The 19,903-nt window shown below is 62.3% G+C and overlaps 4 protein-coding genes across 4 annotated transcripts; 3 read left to right on the top strand and 1 right to left on the bottom strand.

Moving 5' to 3' along the window:
• Positions 1 to 153: 153 nt before the first annotated feature.
• CHLRE_02g147301v5 (uncharacterized protein) lies at positions 154 to 3,431 on the top strand. The gene is made up of 3 exons (XM_043060334.1): positions 154 to 672; positions 766 to 1,829; positions 2,005 to 3,431. Exons 2-3 carry the CDS (start codon positions 861 to 863, stop codon positions 2,164 to 2,166), a joined length of 1,131 nt encoding a protein of 376 aa, XP_042927696.1. The 5' UTR covers positions 154 to 672; positions 766 to 860; the 3' UTR covers positions 2,167 to 3,431.
• Positions 3,432 to 4,317: 886 nt separating this feature from the next.
• Positions 4,318 to 7,744, top strand: CHLRE_02g147300v5 (uncharacterized protein). The gene is made up of 3 exons (XM_001694844.2): positions 4,318 to 4,553; positions 4,650 to 4,778; positions 5,225 to 7,744. Exons 1-3 carry the CDS (start codon positions 4,485 to 4,487, stop codon positions 5,789 to 5,791), a joined length of 765 nt encoding a protein of 254 aa, XP_001694896.2. The 5' UTR covers positions 4,318 to 4,484; the 3' UTR covers positions 5,792 to 7,744.
• A 989-nt stretch (positions 7,745 to 8,733) lies between these two features.
• Positions 8,734 to 13,836, top strand: CHLRE_02g147350v5 (uncharacterized protein). The gene is made up of 4 exons (XM_043060336.1): positions 8,734 to 9,284; positions 9,558 to 10,508; positions 10,766 to 11,110; positions 11,261 to 13,836. Exons 1-4 carry the CDS (start codon positions 8,991 to 8,993, stop codon positions 12,743 to 12,745), a joined length of 3,075 nt encoding a protein of 1,024 aa, XP_042927695.1. The 5' UTR covers positions 8,734 to 8,990; the 3' UTR covers positions 12,746 to 13,836.
• A 181-nt stretch (positions 13,837 to 14,017) lies between these two features.
• CHLRE_02g147450v5 (uncharacterized protein) lies at positions 14,018 to 19,810 on the bottom strand. Its single transcript, XM_043060337.1, has 10 exons — positions 19,564 to 19,810; positions 18,961 to 19,087; positions 18,738 to 18,808; positions 18,436 to 18,551; positions 18,068 to 18,169; positions 17,682 to 17,902; positions 17,301 to 17,360; positions 16,912 to 17,132; positions 16,502 to 16,703; positions 14,018 to 16,296 (listed from the first exon to the last, which is right to left on the bottom strand). Exons 1-10 carry the CDS (start codon positions 19,617 to 19,619, stop codon positions 15,568 to 15,570), a joined length of 1,905 nt encoding a protein of 634 aa, XP_042927694.1. The 5' UTR covers positions 19,620 to 19,810; the 3' UTR covers positions 14,018 to 15,567.
• Between the last annotated feature and the right edge of the window lie 93 nt (positions 19,811 to 19,903).

Below are 19,903 nucleotides of genomic sequence, written 5' to 3'. Positions count from 1 at the left end.
CAGCCCCTGTTGGCCATCACCCAGAGTTTGTATTAAGCGGCGGTGTAAGGGCCATCTTGCACGCCGTGCTTGCGGCCGGCTGCCCGAACTACGAAGAGGTTGGAGGGCACGGTTTTCGCAGCGACAGCACTCCCATGAACTTTCAAGACGAGAACTTGAACTCGGCTTGTAAGTGTGTAACCATCGCTTAGGGGCAGACCGTGCTCGCATGCTGGACTCGGCCGAGACAGCAGTGAATCGTTACGCACGGTTACCGCGGCTGGCGACACATTTGCATTTGTCACCTGATACCATCTAAATCATTCGATAACACGCAATCTTTCAGCGGCCACTTATACATGCAACAGATGCTAGTTTGTTACGTAGCGCCGGAGACCGAGAATCGGTTGTACAGGTCCGCGCGCGCGCAATAGCGAAAGGTTAGAGTAACACATACATATAAATGGCCTTATGTTTCACCTATGAACACTTGACAGAGCTCAGCCTGCCAAGTGCATAACGACGCATCAGAGGGCCTCAGGTCGGGCCTGCGCGTGTGAAAGTTGGGCACCTGTTTCCTGTCAACACGCTTACACAGTTGATCTTATATCAGTCATAGCTCTGTGACGGGCAAAGCGTCCGCTCCGCCCTAAGGGCGTCTCAAAGCCCGAGCGAAGTGGCACGGTTTCAGCGGTGAGTCGAGGTGAATTGCAGAGGGTTACCAGCGGATGCTATGGCTATAGGGTTATACTTACATTTCGAATTGCCCCGATGGCTTCGTCACAGTGAAGGGTTGAGCGCTTTATGGACTGACGTCGCTGACCAACACGAATCCAAGCGCCGGTGTGGCCACGGCTGTTACTGTCCACAAGCCTTACATCATGGAAAGGCGTGCATTTGACGGAGTCGGCGGCTATAGTGAAACCCGTGCTGATGCGGGTTCCCACACGACTGTGCGTGAGGAGCGACCATCGGCATGTCTAGGCATGCAACCCGCAAAAAGACAACGCGTTATGCGGTTTGAGCCCGCTCACGCGACAACACTCTGCGGCCCAGCCTTGCCATGCACAACATGGCATTGTAACCTTGACGACAGCTTCACTCCCGCGGCCTGCGCATCGACCACCGCTTCTCCTGGTCGGTCTTCGTGGATACCGCGCGAGCTACTGTGCAACTTTGAGGTCAGCTCAGCGCAACCCAGCGTGCCCGCAGAGCCATCTCCCTGCCGCAATGCTTCGCGCACTTCTAGTTTTTGCTTATCGTCGTCGGCGGGCACTGCGTGGGGCCCGGCTCTATGTCGAGTAACGACATCACGCGACGAGGCCGTGATAGCAGCTGTCAGCAAGGAAGAGCACTCCGTAACTGGGCCCGCCGCGCCCGCCGCGCCCGGCTGCTGGCAGCACCTGCCCTCGCCTGTGACGCGGCTGCTTAACCGCCTCGAATGCCCGGAGGAGTGGATGACCCGGGTGCACCCCGCCCTGGGCCTTTCATCTCCCGACACCTTGCGCCTCGCCCTACACACGTGGCGGCGCGTGCAGCTGCCGGTTACAATGCTCGTACACGTGCGCGCACAAGCAGTGCCCGGCAGCAGTGGACGCGCAGCGGCCTCAGCTGCGGCACCCGTGCACGCGCTGCGCTGTGGGCCCGCCAGCAGCAGCGGCAGCCTTGGCGGCAGCTCTGGATGCGGCGGCAGCAGCAGCCCGGCACCCTTCGCCCCGGCGGCCACCGCGGCGTGCCCATCGTCGTCTTGGCCGGCGGCTGTGTTGGCTACGAGCCGGCGCGTCCGCACGGAGCGCGCGTTCGCGGCGGCGTGCATGCGTCTGGCGGCCAAGCTGCAGGAGCAGCGCGAGGTGAGGCGGGCTAGGACAGGCAGCGCGCACGTGTGCAGGACGGGTAGCTCTAGGGTTTGTGCCTAGCTGCTAGGGTTTTCGCCGCCGGTCATTGCCGTCCACCGGTCCTACTGCCTCCACCGTATCTGACCCCCGCTGCCCCTGCTGTTTGTCCGCTCTTGCTCCCCGACTCCAGGTGACGCGCATGGTCACGGAGCCGCTGGCTACGGCGTCGGGCACGAGTGGCCGCATCATCATGAACGCGGAGGTGTGTGTGCTGCGTTGGCTGGATTGGGACCTCCTGGCAGGGTTCGTGCCGGAGGATGCGCACCTCATTTGCGGCGTGGGATGGGATTGATGAGGCTAGAAAAGGCTTGCGCACGAAGCGGACAGCGGCTGCAATGTAGGATTTATTTGGGTTACCGTAGGGGGCGGTGGTTTTGTGCGGCCTTGATCGGACGACGGACGCAGTGTGGGGTCAGCCCACTTTGGCTGTGCTTCTGGGGAACCACCTTTCTTGCCTGCGTGTACACAAACACACCGTACATTTGTTATCTGTGATGCCTGCTGCGTCCTCTGCGGGGCTGAAACAACATTTATTCTGTGGGGCTGAAGGATACCGCCCGCTCTTGTTGATGAGGGCGGGACAAGGAGTTGCATTGCTGAGGGTGGGATTGCGCACTGCAGCAAACGCTGAAAGTAAAGCTGGCATGAAGAAAGAAAGCAGCAGCATAGGAACAGATACGGTAGTAGAGGATAGTGTTAAATCTCTTGCATGTGGTCTGTAATTTGTGGGCTATGGTAGTGCTAGTATAGAACCATTTAAGAATGCAAGACGCACACGTCGGACTCTTGTGGCGCCGACAACTGAATGGCTGCTGAGTTGCACTTGCATGTGGAGGGGTCGTGCGTGCGGGTGCATGTGTGTTTGTAAATGTAGACGAAGGGCTTGTGAATGTGTGTTTGGTATGTTTTATGGGAAACAGAAGCACTGATTGTGTGTGTGCCTGTGTGCAAAACAACAACAGACCGAGCCCCGCGATTGTGTGTGTGCCTGTGTGTGTGCCTGTGTGTGTGTGTGTGTGTGTGTGTGCGTGCGTGCGTGCGTGCGTGCGTGCGTGCGTGTGTTTGTCTGCTCGGTGCGAACGTGGGGCCCCAAGCGTCCGCCAGAGACAAGGCTTAATGGGTCGCATGCTTTTGTTACAATCAACCTTGTTTGATGGTGCGTACACTGTATGGGACAAGTGTTCCCCGGTCACGGGAAAAGGGGCTGAGCCCCTCCACAGTCTGAGGCCGAACAACCTCATCGCCCGGCTATCCTCATCGCCCGGACATAGCCGGGGATTTGTGGGATGGCAAAGCAGTATGAAAGTTTGCGATGGGAGTCATGGCACACGTGCATGAATACGGTAGCCTAGAATGCTTGAAACCCGGGTCACGCGCGGGTGCTGTGTGTTCGCTAGTTGTAGTACACGGCTCAGGTGGTCACCTGCTCCAGGCAGACCCCTGCACACGTCAGCGTGTGGGGACGCCGCGATGGCGGAAGCCGCGGCGTCCCCGTTTTGGGGGCATGGGCACCCGTTCGGAGCCTGGCGTGCGCAAGCCATGTAACCTCCTCCGTTGCCCAACACCATTGCTCATCATTATGCGCTTGACGTGACCCCTGCTCGTCCAGACAGTTGTGCTGTCAAGCGCCGTTGCTGGCGCGTGTCTCTGACCGGCAACCACCGGCAGCGGGGAAGGTTAGTGGTTTGGTTATCCCTGTGAGAGCGGCTGCCCATCAGGTGTAGGCTTGGCGGCTTTCCCCCGGGTTCAAGTTTGTACCCCAACCCTGTCCAGAATCACGCACGACCCTAACTCGCCTATTTAGTAGTGCCTCCCCTGGACCCCGGCCGAGAGCGAGACGATGCCGGCCACCGCGCCAACGATGCGCCCGAGCACAGGACCTGGGAAGCTCCGTCACAGCGGCACTGCACGTGCCCACAGGCCCTACGTCATACGGCCGACCTACCCGAGGGCCGCTAAGAGGGGCGCAGGGGGCCGTGGGCGGTGGTGGAGAGTGTGAGTCCGCGGCATCAACGCCACCGCCGCCGCTCGAAGGCCTGAGCAAACCTGCGTGGACGGGCCAGTCCGCGACCCGCTGGCTTCCGCATAAAAGGTATGAGAAATCGCTAAGCGGCTGCATCATTTTTGGCCCTGACCACTCCCGTACAGCCATCCTGTTGGGGTACAGCTTTCGAAGAGCATGACCTGAAGGTTTCCGTGCCAGTCGCACCGGGCAGCACAATGTCACAAGGATAATCGGAGCCGCTGGGTGACTGCAACACTGCTAGCTGTGTACTGCACGGCGTAGAACGTGTCAGCCAGCAGGCCGTTACTTGCGGGGGGGGGGGGGACTGGAGGGGGGGTGAAGGACCGGGTTGAACATGGCACGTCCATAGCGAGTTCATCCAGACATTCTATGAGGTTGCTCGAACGCCCAGCTGCCGGGCATAAACCATACGCCACAGTATAGAGCCTCAGCCATACGGTAGTGAAGGCCAAAGGCTCAGGCGTATCCACACAGCTCACAGATTTTCGCTTTCTTGCTGCTCCGCTTTGCACAAGCGCGCGCTGTGATTTCAGTACATGTATAACTGAAAAGCGCCTAGTCTCTCATATCAAAGCGAGCAAACTATGGGCCAATGCTCCAGCAGAAGAACGCTTCCGGGCCAGCAGCAGGAAGGCCGCCCGCGTGAATCGGTGGTACGTTATGCATTGGTCTTGCCGCGCTCAATGGCGTCAGCGCGACGGCCTGGCCGCAGAACTCCAGCCTCATCACCCATAATGTCCTGTGCACAGGAGTCTCAGGAGTCCGAGGAGGAGCACTGCACAGAGCTGGCGCCGACTGTGCCACGGCGGCGTGGTGTGGTCCTTGACAGCGCATCGAGGGTGCAACCTGCAGTGCAAGCGCCTCGACTTGAGCATGAGGTATGCTGCAACCAGAGCGCGTGTGATACCGTAGGACTTCGGTAGCCAAGATGAAGACGCTGGGGGCCGCGTAACCCCGTCCGCTGGCCCGTCCATTCGGGTGCACCACATGTCCGTGTTCGCGGGTCCAAGGACTCCAGGAGGAGTCCGTCCGCAACCCAGCTGTTCCATAAAAGTTGTCGTTGCGCCATTCGTTAGCCATTTGTTGCGAAGCCTCAGTCCTCGACATTGCCCTGTTCCTGTGTTTCGTGCCCTTTCGTGCTGTGCCGTCGACGCGCAATAGGGCTCAGATTATGAGTCTCGCGGCCAAGCTAGTCGCTTGTACTGCTACCGATTTCCCCACTGGCAAGCACGTTCATTTGTTTAGCTGTGTCATAGCAAACCCAATAGGTTTGCTGAGTCCGCGCGGTCACCCCAATCCATGCCCGTGCACCCTGGCCCCACAGGAATATAAGCTCGCAGCCGTGCGGGGCAGCGTTGATGACGCCACATGCGCAGCGCTCTTGGCTCTGCGCCTCGGGCGCGGCAGCAGCGTGCGCGGGATGATGAAGGACGGCCGCACCTCCGACGCCTCTGAGGGGGCCAGCAGCTGCAGCCGAGCTAGCGGCAGCCATGATTCCAACGCGCGCGCGCAAGCAGGTAAAGCCGAACTTCACAGCAGCGCTCACCTAAGCCCGCTACCAGAGAACGAGTCTGTACTGCTCGCCAGCAAAACCGTGGGCAGCGATATGGAGGCCAGAAGCGAGGCACGGGGAGACCCGGCTGCGCAGCAGGGCGGTGACACCTGTACCCAGCACGACAACAACCCCGGCCAGGGGCACCATGCGAGCGCAGGCACGGCGGGCGCAGATGAGGCAAAGGCGGTTGTGCATGGGTTTGCCCGGCTAGACGCGGCGTCCAAAAGGCGGCCGGTGGATGCTGGTGACATCTTTGAGGCGGAATTGGGGCTGATGCCCAATTCGCTGTCGATGGCGGTCACAGGCCCAGCGCCCAAGGTGCCCACACGCGCCTAAGCCGCGCCGAACCGCCGTACTACCGCTCGCGTTTGTGGTGCTGATACAGCGGCCGGGGCGAGAGCTGTAAGAGCCACTTGCACCGCTGCGTGTGGGACGTAATGCATAGGCGGCTCCCCGTGGCGTGGCATGGGCACACATGGACCATGTGGGTCAGGCGGTGCCAGTGCCAGTTAATGGCACCAGCAAGTGGCGAAGCAACAAGAGGTTGGCTGTGGCTCAGGCAGTTCAGAGTCCGCGCCGCTGGCATGGCTCCGGCGCGACATGACGTGATGCCCCGTCGCTTAGACAACCGAACATGCGTTGGCACTATGTATTGGTATGCTTTGGCGTACAGACCTACAGGGTGCATGTGACTTTCAGTAATGCAGCGGTATGTTGTCGTTGTGACCGAGGTGAGCTTGCCCCCGCATTGCCAGTACAGGCGGTTTGCGTGCGCGTGTGTATGCCGGTGAAGGAGCAGGCATCGATGAGCGGTAGGGCTGCGTCATTGTGGCCGCCGCGATGCACATGTGCACGAGGGGGTGGCAGGGCGGAGCGCTGTGCCTCGGTCGGCTATGGCCTTGTTCCTTTGGGGCGAGCACTTTACACGGGGACATCATCGATGCAACGTGTTTTCGAAGCGTCGGGTGGTGCCATGAAGTAATAATACGCGGCAGTATCGAGGGCCAGGCTGTTGTATGTGGTTCTGCCAAGACGCCTCAGAATTCGTGTGGCGTTCACCTGCATGCCGTATGCATGTGGGGGCAACAGGGAGGCCATCGCAGTGGTTGCCTACGGAGCAATTGGGGCGCCGAGGTGGGCCCCGGGTGCAGGGGCGCCGCGCGGCGATTTGACGAGCCCCTGCTCATAGGCCAACACCATAACACTCCGAAGGCGAGGGGTCTCGGAGCCTGTTCTGAGGCAAACTCTTACGAAGGACAGGTTGAAAGTAATACGGTAGTGTCATTAACGGCTAAAGTGCAGGCTTGCAAGCTATAAGGGACGGAACTGGTTTTATTGTGCTCGCGCGTGTTTCAGCTGCCTTTTATGCCTAGCGTAGCGTTGAGCCGGATGTGCACACAGGGCTCGGGGTTCTGGCGTCATCCCCGGACGAGAGTTGAGGGGGAGTGTGCAGCGCGTGCTATGCATGCTTTATGATTGGCACACATGCGTTTAATTTTGTGGTTGCTATTTGCGCGCGCATGGGCACTCATCGTGACGCAATGCAAGCGCGCATGGGCCAGATGGGCAGGCCTCGACAAAGGAAAAGCATGGAGAGAGACGTGGCGCAGTTGCGTGCAAACCTGTGGCACGACTTCCAATAAAGCTGTTTGCATACAAATAAACATACCCGCCAGGTGCTTTCAGAGGCGCTTGGGGCAGGGTTGCTTACTTCGTGTGGCTGAGAAAGGAGGAGCCAGGCATGGCGGCGGCGCATGATTTTGGTGGCATTCTAGGTGGCCTTACTCGTACGGGTTTTTTAAGACGCTGGGTGCAAGCATCACTGCGAAGCGCCTAAAGTGGCCAGGCGTTAATAATAACAAGTGATAAGTGGGGGCAACGTATGGAGTTCGAGGACCAACAGCAAGCAAGCCAGAACATGCTGCGCCATTCATGAATGCGATCGATGCGCACATAATTATGACGACTGCAAGGAGGAGTGCACCCTGCGGGGCGCGTGGGTGGAGTGGCAGGTGTGGTGGAGGGGGGCAGGCAAGGTAGTCCTGCAAGGGGATGCTGACTTGACAGTCATCCATGTCTGGCATCCATGTGCAGGCGTTGCATCCATGGTTGCGGTAGTGCATGTTTGCTGTGGGAGCAGCGGCAGGCAACTGTGCATTTGTGCAAGGGCTGTAATACGCCCAGCCCAGAGAAATTGATGCGTGCTGCGACAAGCAAGGGCCCTAAGGGGGGCTGCGCCCAAGCCGCATTGGTGCATCCTGGGTGCATTGTCTGAAGGTTTCGCAACTACCTCATTCCACCTCAGAGATTCCTCGACGTCGTCTGTACACATGTTATCAGGGCAGCAGCGGATTGAGGCAGAACAGTGAGACCACCCTATGCGTCTCCTGCAGTGCCCATGCCACAAGTAGACTACGCTTTCCTGCCCCTTGCCATGTTCCATCACAAGGCACAAGTCCCACAACACATTCCCAAAAACGTGCATGTCCGTACCCGACGCGCGACATGGAGGCACCACCATTATACTCTCCCAGTCGCACGCTCACTACCAGTCCTTAAGAACGCCCAACATGCATTGGCAGCCACCCGCCAAAGCGCCTCCCTACGCCTCCTCGAGGCTGCTTGTGGCGCCGTGGCGGTTCTCCCACTTCAAGGCCCACAAATGGGCCAGAGCACCAGCAATGGCACCGGCAGCCAAAGCCTCCCCCGACACCGGAACCCCAGCATTAGATATGTTTAACCTGCAGCGCAACGAGCTGGGGGGGGGCAAGCTCTTGGGCAAGCTGCATATCCGTCCAACAATGCACGATTTGGTGAAGGCCGGCAGCCAGCTGGGGGGAGGGGTTTCCCTTTCATATCCGTCCCATGTTCACCGTTTACTCCGTCAACTCGTCAAGAGCAGCGGCGGGCCCCCGTCCTGCAACTTCCTGTGGCTGACTCTCTCTGCGCCCAACACAAGACCGCTATGAACGTAGTGACAGGCCTCGTGACGACTATGGAGCCCGCCCAGGCCCCAGCCGGGTCTGCGCCAGCACCAGCCGGGTCTGCACCAGCACCAGCCGGGTCCCCAGAGGTGTGCTGCAACGAGAGCGTGAAAAATCGGGCGGCACAAGGTTTAGCGATTTGGGGGAAGGGAGTTGTCTGCAACGCCAAGATAAAGACGCCTGGGGTCTGCGTAAAGCTGCCCGCTAGCGCCACGTTCTGGGTGCCTGCACGACCTATCAGGGTGAATCCACTTAACTTGAGACTACTGCATTTGGAACGGACCGATTGACAATGCATAACCAAAGTCTCAATGCATAACCAAGGTCTCCTAGCTCAGGGGGCCCACTTGCCGTGAGATACAACGTGCCGACAAACCTCGCTGCTCGTCAACTATGGCGCTGGACCAGCACCTTTGCGCTCGAATACACATTTACACAATGAGTTGCTATCTCAATGTACTAACAGCCACTTTGTAATAACAGGGAAGAAGAGCTGTTTATCTGTCACGCTAGTTGTCACACGATATAGCCCGCGGGAGCTCAATGAAATCATGGGTGGATGCCTTAGCTCTCAAGATTTATTAGTTGGATATGGCGACGACGTCTCGCATCTGCGCCCGCGGGCCGAACCCGAGGCCGAGGCCGAGACGACCGCTGCTAAAGCAGGAAAATCGTTTGCAATTTCCAAACGATATGAGAATGAGGTCCAGGAGGGCGGCCAGCGGAGGACTGCTGCCGAGGCTCAGGAAGCGTTCTCTCGGCGCTCTGCAGCCGCGCAAAGCAAGGGCTCATTTGTCGAGGCTGTGTTGACGACAGAGTCGTCGCGGGAGTCAATGGAGGACCAGGTTGGATATACTAATAGAATCTGCGCTTGTGTATTGCTGTGCGGTAGAGCTCCTTGGTGACCTGTCTGAAAGCGGTGTGGTTGGATACCTGCTGTATAGAAATTATGAACAGGCATAGCGGAGCGACTATGGGGCACCTATTCTGGCGCCGTTAGTCAGACTCCGTCACAACGGCCCTTCATGTGCCGGCCGAACCAAACAGCGTTCGCCCGGCACACCTACCACGGCGCCTGCAGCACCGACACCTTGATTCTTGAATCCTCCTGCCCACAGGTCGCATGGCGTGGCGCGCCTGTGCCCCCGCCGGCGCACGCAGCTAGGGGCGGCGGCGAGGCAGGCCCGGGTGTCGCCGCCGCAGCTGGTGCTGGCGAGGCTAGCGGCGACGGCGGCGGCGAGGACGAGCTCGCAGCGGTGGCGGACGTCAGCAGCCAAGACTCTTTTGAACTCGCGCGTGCGGCGACGGCGCGGGAGCTGACGGCGCTGTCGCGCTCCTTCCGCCAGGGCAACGCACCTGCCTGGCACAACGACGATGACGGCGGCGCCAGCGCTGGCGCCGGCAGTGGCGAAAACGATGCTGACATGGATGGTGGCGCCGACGCTGCTGACGTCCGAGGCCGCGAGTCGCGTTGGCGGAAGGATGCGGGCCGGGGCCTGCAGGGCGGCGCTGCTGAAGGTGGCGGCAGCAGCACACCCAGACGAGCTCGCGGCAACGATCCACAGAGCTGGCCCCGGCTGCAAGGCCAGCAGACGGCGGACGCTTTGGTGGTCCGTGACAGGAACGACGACGAGGTGGCGGCGGCGGCGGCTGCGGCGGCGGCGGCGGCGGCGGCGGCGGCGGCTGGCGATGACGGCGGTAATGATAGAGACGAGGTGTGCCCGGTGGGCCCGGGCGTGGGTGACGGCAGCTCGCAGCCGCTGGTGCGCCTGCCCGCCGGAGTCCAGGCTGCTGTGGCCGACGCGCTGGCAGCTGAAGCAGCGGCAGGAGCTGCAGCGGGGGAAGAGCCGTTCTGGGGAGTGCCAGCGGCAGGGCAGGTCTTGCCGGGCGGCGTCGAGGCAAGCGGCGGACGCAGCGGCCCGGGTGTAGCAGGCGCGGGCGCGGGTGTGAGCGCGGCAGAGGTGGCTGCAGGGTCGCGGTCGGGCCGCAGTCGGGGCCACCGCCACAGCGAGACGTCATTCATGGACCAGAGGCAGCAGCAGCAGCAGCAGCAGCAACAACAACAACAGGTGAGTAGTGGCCATGTCTCGGGCTTTCGCCCGGATCTATGATTATCACTGGAGGTCAGATAGGGTGCGGCCAAAGACATGGTCGGCGGGCGTGTGCGCCCGGTGCTGGCGCTGCACATACAGGCATTTGCCGCCACCGTGTCCTGCATCGCGTTGTGCCCCTCGTGGCCTTGTTGCCACGTCACCGTGCGCGCCTCACCACTGCACGGTACTGACAGAGCAGCTTCATGTGTTCATGTACTGTGTACCCGGCACAGGCGGTCGCGGCGGCGGTTGGCGGCGACACAGACAGCCCGGGCCGGCCCGGCGGCCGCGCCGGGCGCAGCAGTGATGTGGGTTTCTACTTTGACGAAGCCCGGCGCATGGCGGCGGCTGTGGCCGGCGCTGGCCGTACGCAGTCGCAGCCAGGAGAGCTACTGCCGGATGGCGGCGGCGGCGGCTCGGCGCAGCGTCACGGCGTGGTGCCGGTGCGGCACAACTTACTGGAGTCGCCGCTGGGGCGGCAGCTGGCCTCGCGCGGCGGCGATGGCAGCGGCGCGGCGGGCGGGCGAGGCGGCGGCGGGCGTGTAGATTACACACCCAGCCCTCAAGCGATCCGGCAGGTGGGTCTTGATACACGGGCCGCTGCAGTAGTTGCTGACTGGTGCAGGCAGTGACGCGGCTGCATCAGAGCCCTTGATATGCCTGTGTGCTCGACTGCTGTGCTGAGCCGCGTTATTTTACATCGTCATTCCGCTGCGCGTCCCCCGCAGCCGTCCCGCGGCAACCTGCTGCCGTCGCCACAGCCGCACATGCGCGTCGGCGTTCAGTACGGCCACCGCGGCAGCGGCGGCGGCAGCGGCCTCACCTCCGGCAGTGCCACGCCGCCAGCAGGCGTCAGCGGTGCGCGGCCACAGCCGTACAGCGCCAATGTGATCTCACGCTCGGGTGGCGCGGCGGCACTGCTGGCATCACCCACAGGCGGCGGCGGCGCCGGCGGTTCGTTGGGTCAGTGGGCATTTGCTGCCCCAGCAGCCCCAGCCGCGGTCAACGGCGGGCTGCCGTACCGGGGGTACGGCGTTGGGCAGTTGGACGAGCAGGAATCGGACGGGCCACAGGCGGTTGCCGTACAGCGGTTGGATTACCAGCCGCAGCCGTCAGCCGGCAACGGCGGCAGATCCACTGTCCCGGGTGTGGTGACTGTAACCGACGCGCCGCCGCGGAGCTACCAGTCGCCACTGGCTGCCAGCGCCTCTTCGCGTGTGCAGTCGCCGCACCGGGCCGTCGGCGGCGCCGCCGCTCCCTTCCGTGCGCTGCCCAGCTCCACCAGGAGCAGCGACAGCCTACAGGCGGCGGCCCGCACAACCAACGGGAGCCTGGCCCTGGGCGCGCGGGCCGGCGGCGGCGGCGGTGTCGGCGCCGTGGGCATCATGTCTCACGACAGACCGCATGGAGTGATGTCGCCGCAAGGCAGTGTGCACGCGGGCGCCACTGCCGCCGCCGCCGCCGCCGCCGCCGCCGCCGCCGAGCCGCGGTCAGCGCGTCTGGCGGGCGCGGTGTTCGGCGCCGCCGGCAGTGTGGGCGCCCACTCCGCCACTGCGGCCGACGTGCACGCGGCGCTCCGCCACATGAGCAGCTCTTCAGAACTCACGGACCGGCCCGTCAGCGGCGCTGGGGTCGGCAGCAGCACCCGCCACAACTCGCAGCAGCAGCAGCAGCAGCAGCAGCAGCATGCGGTTGCCGCGTCGTGGCAGCAGGGCATGCCGGCGCGCCTGACGTCGCCACAGCTAGCCGCCAAGCCGGTCAGCAGCGGCAGCCGGCAGCCGTCACCGGGCGGCTCGCGCCTCAAGCTCCTGGCGTCGACCACCACCGGCTCCGCCGCCAGCAACCTGCCGCACTCCGACTCCCGCGGGTCCTTGTTGCTGAGCCACTTGCAAAGCCGGCTGGACGATCAGTCGCGCGGCACAGCCTCCGAGCCTGGCGCGGCGCCAGCCGGAGGTAGAAGTGGCGGCGGCGGTTGGGACTTTACTAAGAAAGCCAGCCATGAACAACTGCCCATGTCTGGTGTGATCTCGGGAGCTCTGCCCGGGTCCGCACGCGGTTCGGCTGACGGCGGTGGCAGCGTGCACGGCGGCAGCGGTGGCGGCGCCGGCGGCGGCGGTGGGGCCAGTCGAATGACGGAGCGGGCGTCGAGGCTGCTGGCGTCCCTGCATCGACTGGGGGCGGTGGCGCCCGTTAGCGGAGGCCAGCAGCAGTAGCATTGCGTTTATTGAGCAGCAGGGGGTCGCTTTGGCACAATACACACGACACACTGATTGCATATGTGGTAGTGCTCGTTATTGTACTTTCAGCCTCTAAGAGGGCAAGCTCGGGTCAAGGATGTGTTAGCGACGAATTAACAACACCAATCACCTCTTGGACAGTAACCTGCCTGCGGTCTCGAGTCACGGTAGTGGCAGGCGGCCGACAAACACTTTACGCATGCACTGACACAACTTACCTCTGGCATACACATTCTGTATCATGCTCAATTCTGTGTGCTTGCCGTGCAAGCAATGATTGACATCACTCTATCTCGTGGTATGGCTTGGTGGTCCGGGGGATCAGGGCGGATGGAATGATGACTGGCGATAGGGTTGGGGCTTTCTGGTACTGCGATTGCGCAAACGCAAGGATTGCTTGAATGCGACATGAAGGACTGGAGGCATTCTGCTGGCAGGACGGCCATGGATGCGGTGCCTTTTGGAGCGAAGCGGTGGGCTGGCGTGAGGTGGTGCCCGCGCATGTAATGAGAAGGAATTGCTGCATGCACGGAACTGCAGGATTATTTCATTGTGGCCGGCTGCCTCGCTGCCAACACGGCGTGACGGCGTCTGGCAGCCTGGGCATCTGCGATGACGCCGCCGGGCCATGGCGCCGGACATACTCACATACATGACCGGTTGCATGGGCCTGGGCTTGGTCCAGCCGTCAAGGCCCCGGCGCCGCAGAATGGCGCATGCACCATACAGCCCATAGTACTTTACCAGCAAGGTATTCGTGCTGGAGTGGCATGACAGGTGCAGCTGAAGAGATAGAAGGAGTTAAGGAGGCTTGGGCGTTCAGTCCGCGTTGGGGGCCTGACGGCGGAGTCACTGCCTCGCTGGAATGCATCAGGCGCTGAGGCACATACATCCTGTTATCACAGGCGGACGGGTGCCAACGGCCTGCATACCAGTGGCAGAATTACTTCACACCCGCAGGAGGGTGGGAACTGATGCACGCACTTCCAGCCTTCGGTGACTGGGGCGTGTGACACTGTGACTTGCCGTGTCAAGTTCACCAAGACGGGTGTATAAAGCTCTCGGCGTGTGACTCGGCCCGATTACCTTTGCGCGATTCAGATGTGGCTGACCGCCTCCAGTCACCGCTGCAGCCTGTGCAACCCCTGTCCTCCTTGGCGGCACATCGGTGCCTTGACGCACACAGGGCCCTTGTGCGTGACCACTCGATCCGACGGCCATCGAAACGGCTAGGTAAGTTGTTCGAAAGGTGGCTCTCCCTTGCAAGGGAAAAGTGGGCTGTGCCGCCACGCCACGTCCTCCGTCTGAGGCCGAAGGTTCCGATACTAGCCTCATCTCCCGGACATAGCCGGGGTCGGTTTGTACAGGCACCGCCCGCCATATGTGCCCAGTCGCGCCCAGCTATCAAGCACTAGTGCAGCAGGCAGCAGGCCAACCAGACAGCAAGGAAAACACCCCTGCCGCTGCAGCTGACTGCCCGCTACGCCATCCTCGTCAGCACAGGTCGCTAACCAGACAACACCGGCAGGTCTCAACCTGCGCGCCGGCGCCGCTTTGAAGGCGGCGCCGCGCTGTCCTCCTCCACGTGGCCTTGCCCGCCCCCTCTGCTCCGAACATGCGCGCCGCCACTGCCGCTGGGCCCAGGGCCGCCCGTGCCGCCACCACCACCGGGCCCAACGCCGTGGCCGCTGCTGTTGCCGCCGGTAGGCGCGGTGCCACCGCCGCCGCCACCGCCGTCTCCAGGCCCTGCACCGCCGGAAGGGGCGTGGCCACAAAATCTACCTTGAACCTAATTGCTGCGAGCGTTGCCTCGTCCTTGCAAACGCTTCGCAGCGACACCTTACGGGTGCTATTTTTCTGAACCATTATGAACGTTAGGGGTGTGGGAGCCGGCCCACACCCCTAACAGGGGCAAGGTTGGGCGGACTTCAGAATTGTTTGGCCTGTGCTACGGCTACAAGGGTGCGAAGGGGAAAGTTTGAAGTTGGCAACTCTTCCTTTGTGGAATCCGCGTGACAGGGCTGCTTTCCTTGCGACCTCGCGACCTCGCGAAAGTCAAGATGTCCATGGACTCGCGAGGTCGCTTCTCGCTCCAGCCGAGTTTTCCCTGCCGCCTATTTTTCTACAATAGGGAATAGCAATTTATAATACGTGGCGCTGGAAAAGAGTAAATAAAGAAAAAGTGTGCAACGCCGTGATACCCATACGCCGAGATGTGACTAAGGCCCATCTGCATCCGCGCCACCAAATGCTTGTTTCCCGGCAACCTTTATGGTGCGTTGTACACGATATTCCAAACATACGTTCATCGGCTTCCGCTGCGGCATGCTTGAGTTTGTGCCTCGTGCGTTGACGGCTCTAGGAAAGGCACCTGCCTGGGGAGCACAAAACTTACCGCCGCTGCCTGCATCCATGACGCCTTCGCCGCGGCTACGCCCAACCAATCCTTGCATGAGTAAAGTGATCATGTGTAAACGTGCCCACGCGAAAACGCACATTCGCTGCCCACCTGCCTGCAACACATACGCCTGCAACACGAGGCATCCCCCAGTCCGACCACGGCCTCCCCCGTCTCTGTACCGATTAAAATAACATGCGCGACTCCATGCGCGTAGGTGTGCAAAATGCATGCGTCCTAACCAGCCAACATGCATGCATGCGCGCGAAGCACGGCCAATGGAGCCACGTGCACGGATGCAGTGCCGCACGTGTAATAACGCTCGGCTGCCTTACCCTTCCTACCTTCCCAAGTAAGCACCGGTATCACATTCCCGGATGCCCTCCGACCGCACCAGCAGCTACTTGACCTTCACTGACGGGACTGCACTTATTGCTGCCAGAGCGGCAAACTCCATGTCTGAACCCGTCACGGTCCCGGACCCGTTGGCGCCGCCACCCACGCCAGCATCAGCATCCGCAGTCACAGCCAGCGCGCTTCCCGCCCTTGCGCTTCCGCTCCTGCTGGCACCACCGCTCCCACTCCCGCCCCCACTCCCGCTCCTACCAGCACCAGCTCCACGCGCGTGTGTGGGCAGCTGCACCTCGCCGCATGCTGCCGGCTGTGTCAATGCCGCCGCTGCTGGTGCTGTCAGCGCAGCCAGCGCAGGAGCCGCGGCCGCCGCCGCCGCTGATGCTGCAACTGCCTCTGCCGGTGCCGAGGTGGCGGCGCCGCCACGAGGCCAGCAGCCGGACCACTTCCCTGCTGCCTTCGGCTCTGCCGCTGCCGCTGCTGCGGCTGCCCTGGTTTCGGACTCAAGTGCAGCCTTTGGCGGCACCGCAGTCGCCACCCCTGCTGCTATCCCTACGGCGGCACGTGCTGCCGCAACTGGCAAACCCTCTACCGGCACGCCATCGGCAGGTGCCGCGGCAGGCGGCCCGCCCGCCACCGGCGGAGCGCCCGGGCTGCTGCCGCCGTCGCCCGGCGGCGGCAGTGCCGTGCCCGCCTCCAACGCCTCCGCCGCTGCGGCTTCGGCCTCTGCGGCCGCGAGCGCCGCCTTCGCCTTCTCCAGGGCGTCATTCCGTTTCACCTGCGGCGCGCAGTGAGGGACCGGCAGCTAGGCCTGAGCACGCAGACGCACATGCTGCTGCCTATACTGCCGCCACACACCCTTTCCAACTTCATGCCGACTGTTCGGAATGGTGGAACGAGCCCCTCCCCCGTGCCCCACACCCTCGCCTCCTAACCGGCGAAGCCTGCAAGGCTGTAGCCCCCACCCCTCCCGCCACGCTCACCACGCCAGACAGCCAGGCCGCCAGCCCCGAGCCGATGAAGATCTGCGCCAGCTGCCCCACCACCGCCGGCAGCGCCAGCAGCCCCTGCTGCTGCGTGCTCTTGACCAGGTAGGCGATGACGGTGACGGCCACGGGCGCGCTCTTCTGGCTGGCCATGATCACCACCGCCACCGCCTCCTTGAGCGGCGGCCGCAGCAGGAACCTGTGTGTGTGTGTGTGTGTGGCAGGAAGGGCACAAGGGACGGAAACGCGGAGTGTGCATGTGCACATGATTGTAAGAGAGCATACGGACAGGACATGCGCAGAATGGTAAGTATTGGTAAGACGGTTCACCCCAACGGCGGGCGCACGCTCGTCGTATCCCAATCAATGCACATACACACACACGTTCGCCCCCTTCCTGCACCCACCACACAACCAGGTAGTTGAAGAGCAGGTAGACCAGGTGCATGCCCACCGACAGCCCCATCATGGCCAGCACCGGCCCCGCCGACTGCTCCAGCAGCAGGTCGCGCGCGGACGACAGCGTCTGCCACACCACGAAGGCCAGGCAGGAGGTGGAGAAGAGCGACAGCGGCACGCGGTTGGACTTGACGAAGTGCAGCACGGCGGGGAAGGCCTCGCGCAAGCACTGTGGGGCGGTGGGGAGGTGCGGGGAGGTGCGGGAGGAGCGGGCGAGTTGGTAAGCTGTACGGCGGGAGGGTGCAACTGGAGGCGGATGCGATGGGGGGGGGTGCGGTGAGGTGGGCTCGAATCAATAACGTCATCCCACATGACCGGCCTCCGTGTCCGCCCACACCTTGCCGATGATGAAGGGAACCAGCACCGTGATGGCCAGCTTGATCAAAAGGTCCGTGATCTGAGGGGAACCATGGGTCAGGCGGGGGAGGGGGCAGGCGGGCAGGCGAGTGGGGTGATGTGTTCACAATGTACAGAGCGCCTACAATATACGGTGCGCCTACAATATACGGTGCGCCTACAATATACGGTGCGCCTACAATATACCGTAGGTGCCCACATGTCGCAATGCGTCGCACCTAAACAGGTCGTGCCGCTATCACGTTGATGCCCATGGCAACCGCTAGCTGGGCTGCAGCGGCGCCCCCGGAACCGCCCCCAACCCCCACCTCCAAACCCCATGCATGTGCACTCTGTCGCCCTCTCCCCAACCGCCACTCACGCTGACTGCCATGTTGAAGCTCTGGTCCTCTGCTGAGCCCGGCGGCGGCGACGGCGGCGGAGGCGGCCAGGCGCTGCCGCCGGTTCCGTTGCTGTAGGCCCCGAGCGGCGAGGGCGCGGGCGGCAGCGGCGGCGAGGCGGTCACGGGGTTGGGGTCCTGGACGCCGTGCAGCAGCAGCCGCAGCTCGGGCGGCATGGTCACCACCGCGAGCGCGTTCGTGCCTGCATGTGTTCAATGGCAAGGGGGACGGGGAGCGAAAGGCGTTGTACCGAGGTTGGGTGAGGCTGGGTGAACCGAGGCGCAGCAGGCCCACGTCCGAGCACATTGCGTGCCGTGCCCCGCGGTGTGTCGGGCTGGCCACAGGTGCCCCGCGGCTCATGACTCACCCACGGTCAGCAGCAGCGCCACCGCGTCATTGCCGCCACACGCCACCGTCAGCGCCACACCCACTCCCAGCGTGGTGGGAGCCACACAGAAGACGGTCAGGCCTGCGAACGTGTGTTGTGTGTGCGTGTGTGTTGGTGAGAGAAACACCAAATGTGTGTGAGCAATTTCTGAACGTCAAGCCAAACGCCTTAACCATGTCCAGTCACAGGTGCTGCGGGCGGGTGGGCTAGGGCAGCGCAGGGCAGCGCAGGGCAGGGCAGGGCAGGGCAGGGCAGGCCGCAGCCGCTCATGCGGCACCGGGACAGGCATCTCCAGCGCCGTACCCGGCCGCCCGACTGCACCGCTACCACCCTGTGACAGCGCGCACCTATCGAGAACTCGTAGGGCCTGAGCGGAATCTCCAGGAACAAGAACCCCAGGCAGGGCGTGATGAGCAAAATGGCCAGGAAACCGTACACGATGGACGGCGCGTTTCGCAGCGCCCTGGGGGAGAAGGCAGGGGGACCGAGCGGGCGTGTGGCTTTCAGGCAACGAGTACTGTCGAGTGCCACTCTGTTGTCGCAACATAGGCCACGCTCTCCTCCTCGCTCTTTTTCATTGGGTTCGCTTTGGTTTGGGCTGGTATCTACAATCTCCCCACGGGTGGCCCCTGGGCTGTCCACCACTCACAGTGCTCGCTTCATTGCGGCTGTGTCCAGTTGCAGACCCGTGATCAAGAACACAACAGCCATGGGCACAACCTGCACGGCAGCAGTGTGGACAATGAATCAAACACGTGTAAGCAATGTGTGTTTGTGTTTGTGTGCTGGGCGTGTGTGCACCACTTGTTGCCTGTTTTACCGTTTCGCTGCTCTTGCCTACACGCCCACCCCCGCCCTCCACACACGCACACCTGCATGATCTTCACATTGCCCAGCACCGTGATCTCGGCCAGGTAGCGCCCCGGCACCGGCCACGCCAGCGCCCATGTGAGCGCGATTAAGAACGCTAGCGGCAGAAAGTTCTTGATGATGAATAACCTGTGGTGTGCGTCCACGATATCAGGTGCCACGCGGTTCACCACGTAGTCGTGCAGTTCCATTGGCGTGCTAAGGCGCAGGTGAGATGCAGGGAGCGAGGTAACATGGGCGTCGCGTGCTGCAGCGCACTGTCGTGGGCGTGTATGCAGTTGTGCACGGTCCGAGGTTGGCGTGCCCCGGCCCCCCGGCAGGGGGCGCGGCGCAGCCATACGTTTCACCCCGGCAGTTGTGCAGTACGAAAGTGCGAAGCTCGTGAGCTCCAGGGTTCGGTGGGGCTGGTAATCCATACTCCGCTCGTAATACTTCGCATGAAGGTGTGTTTACGCAGCAGGATGAGCGTATGGCGCGGGTCAAAGCAGTGCCTCGGCCGGAGAGGTCCGGTGCGACAGAGGAGGCGAGGCCGCGCGTGCCGTGGCCTGGGACATCCCGCCGTGTCGGCGCGAACCCCAAAAGCATGTGTCGCGCACCCCGCGCACCTGAATTTCTCCCATCTTGAAGGCGGCTCCGCCACTTCGGCCGCTTTCGGAGGCATTCTCCCCGCCGCGACGCTCACTCGATTCTGGTTATTGACCAGCGGGGTTCGCGGCGCCTAGTTCTGTTAGCATTTCATATCGTATATAGATACAAGAAAGACGACAGCGCCAATTTCGCGTGCAGCGGGACATGCGCAAGCTCGGCAGACTGTCCCTGGCCTTGTGGCCTGGCCATGCGAGCCTGGTTGCCATTATCATTATTTGCAATGTTCCTGTAACGTATATTGAAAGAATGCAACAGGAGCGGGACTAGCGTTTCTTTATAAGCTGAGCGCAATTCGAG

Source organism: Chlamydomonas reinhardtii, chromosome 2, assembly GCF_000002595.2.
Source record: "Chlamydomonas reinhardtii strain CC-503 cw92 mt+ chromosome 2, whole genome shotgun sequence".
Classification (NCBI taxonomy): Eukaryota; Viridiplantae; Chlorophyta; class Chlorophyceae; order Chlamydomonadales; family Chlamydomonadaceae; genus Chlamydomonas; species Chlamydomonas reinhardtii.
This window is presented reverse-complemented; position numbering and strand designations above follow the sequence as displayed.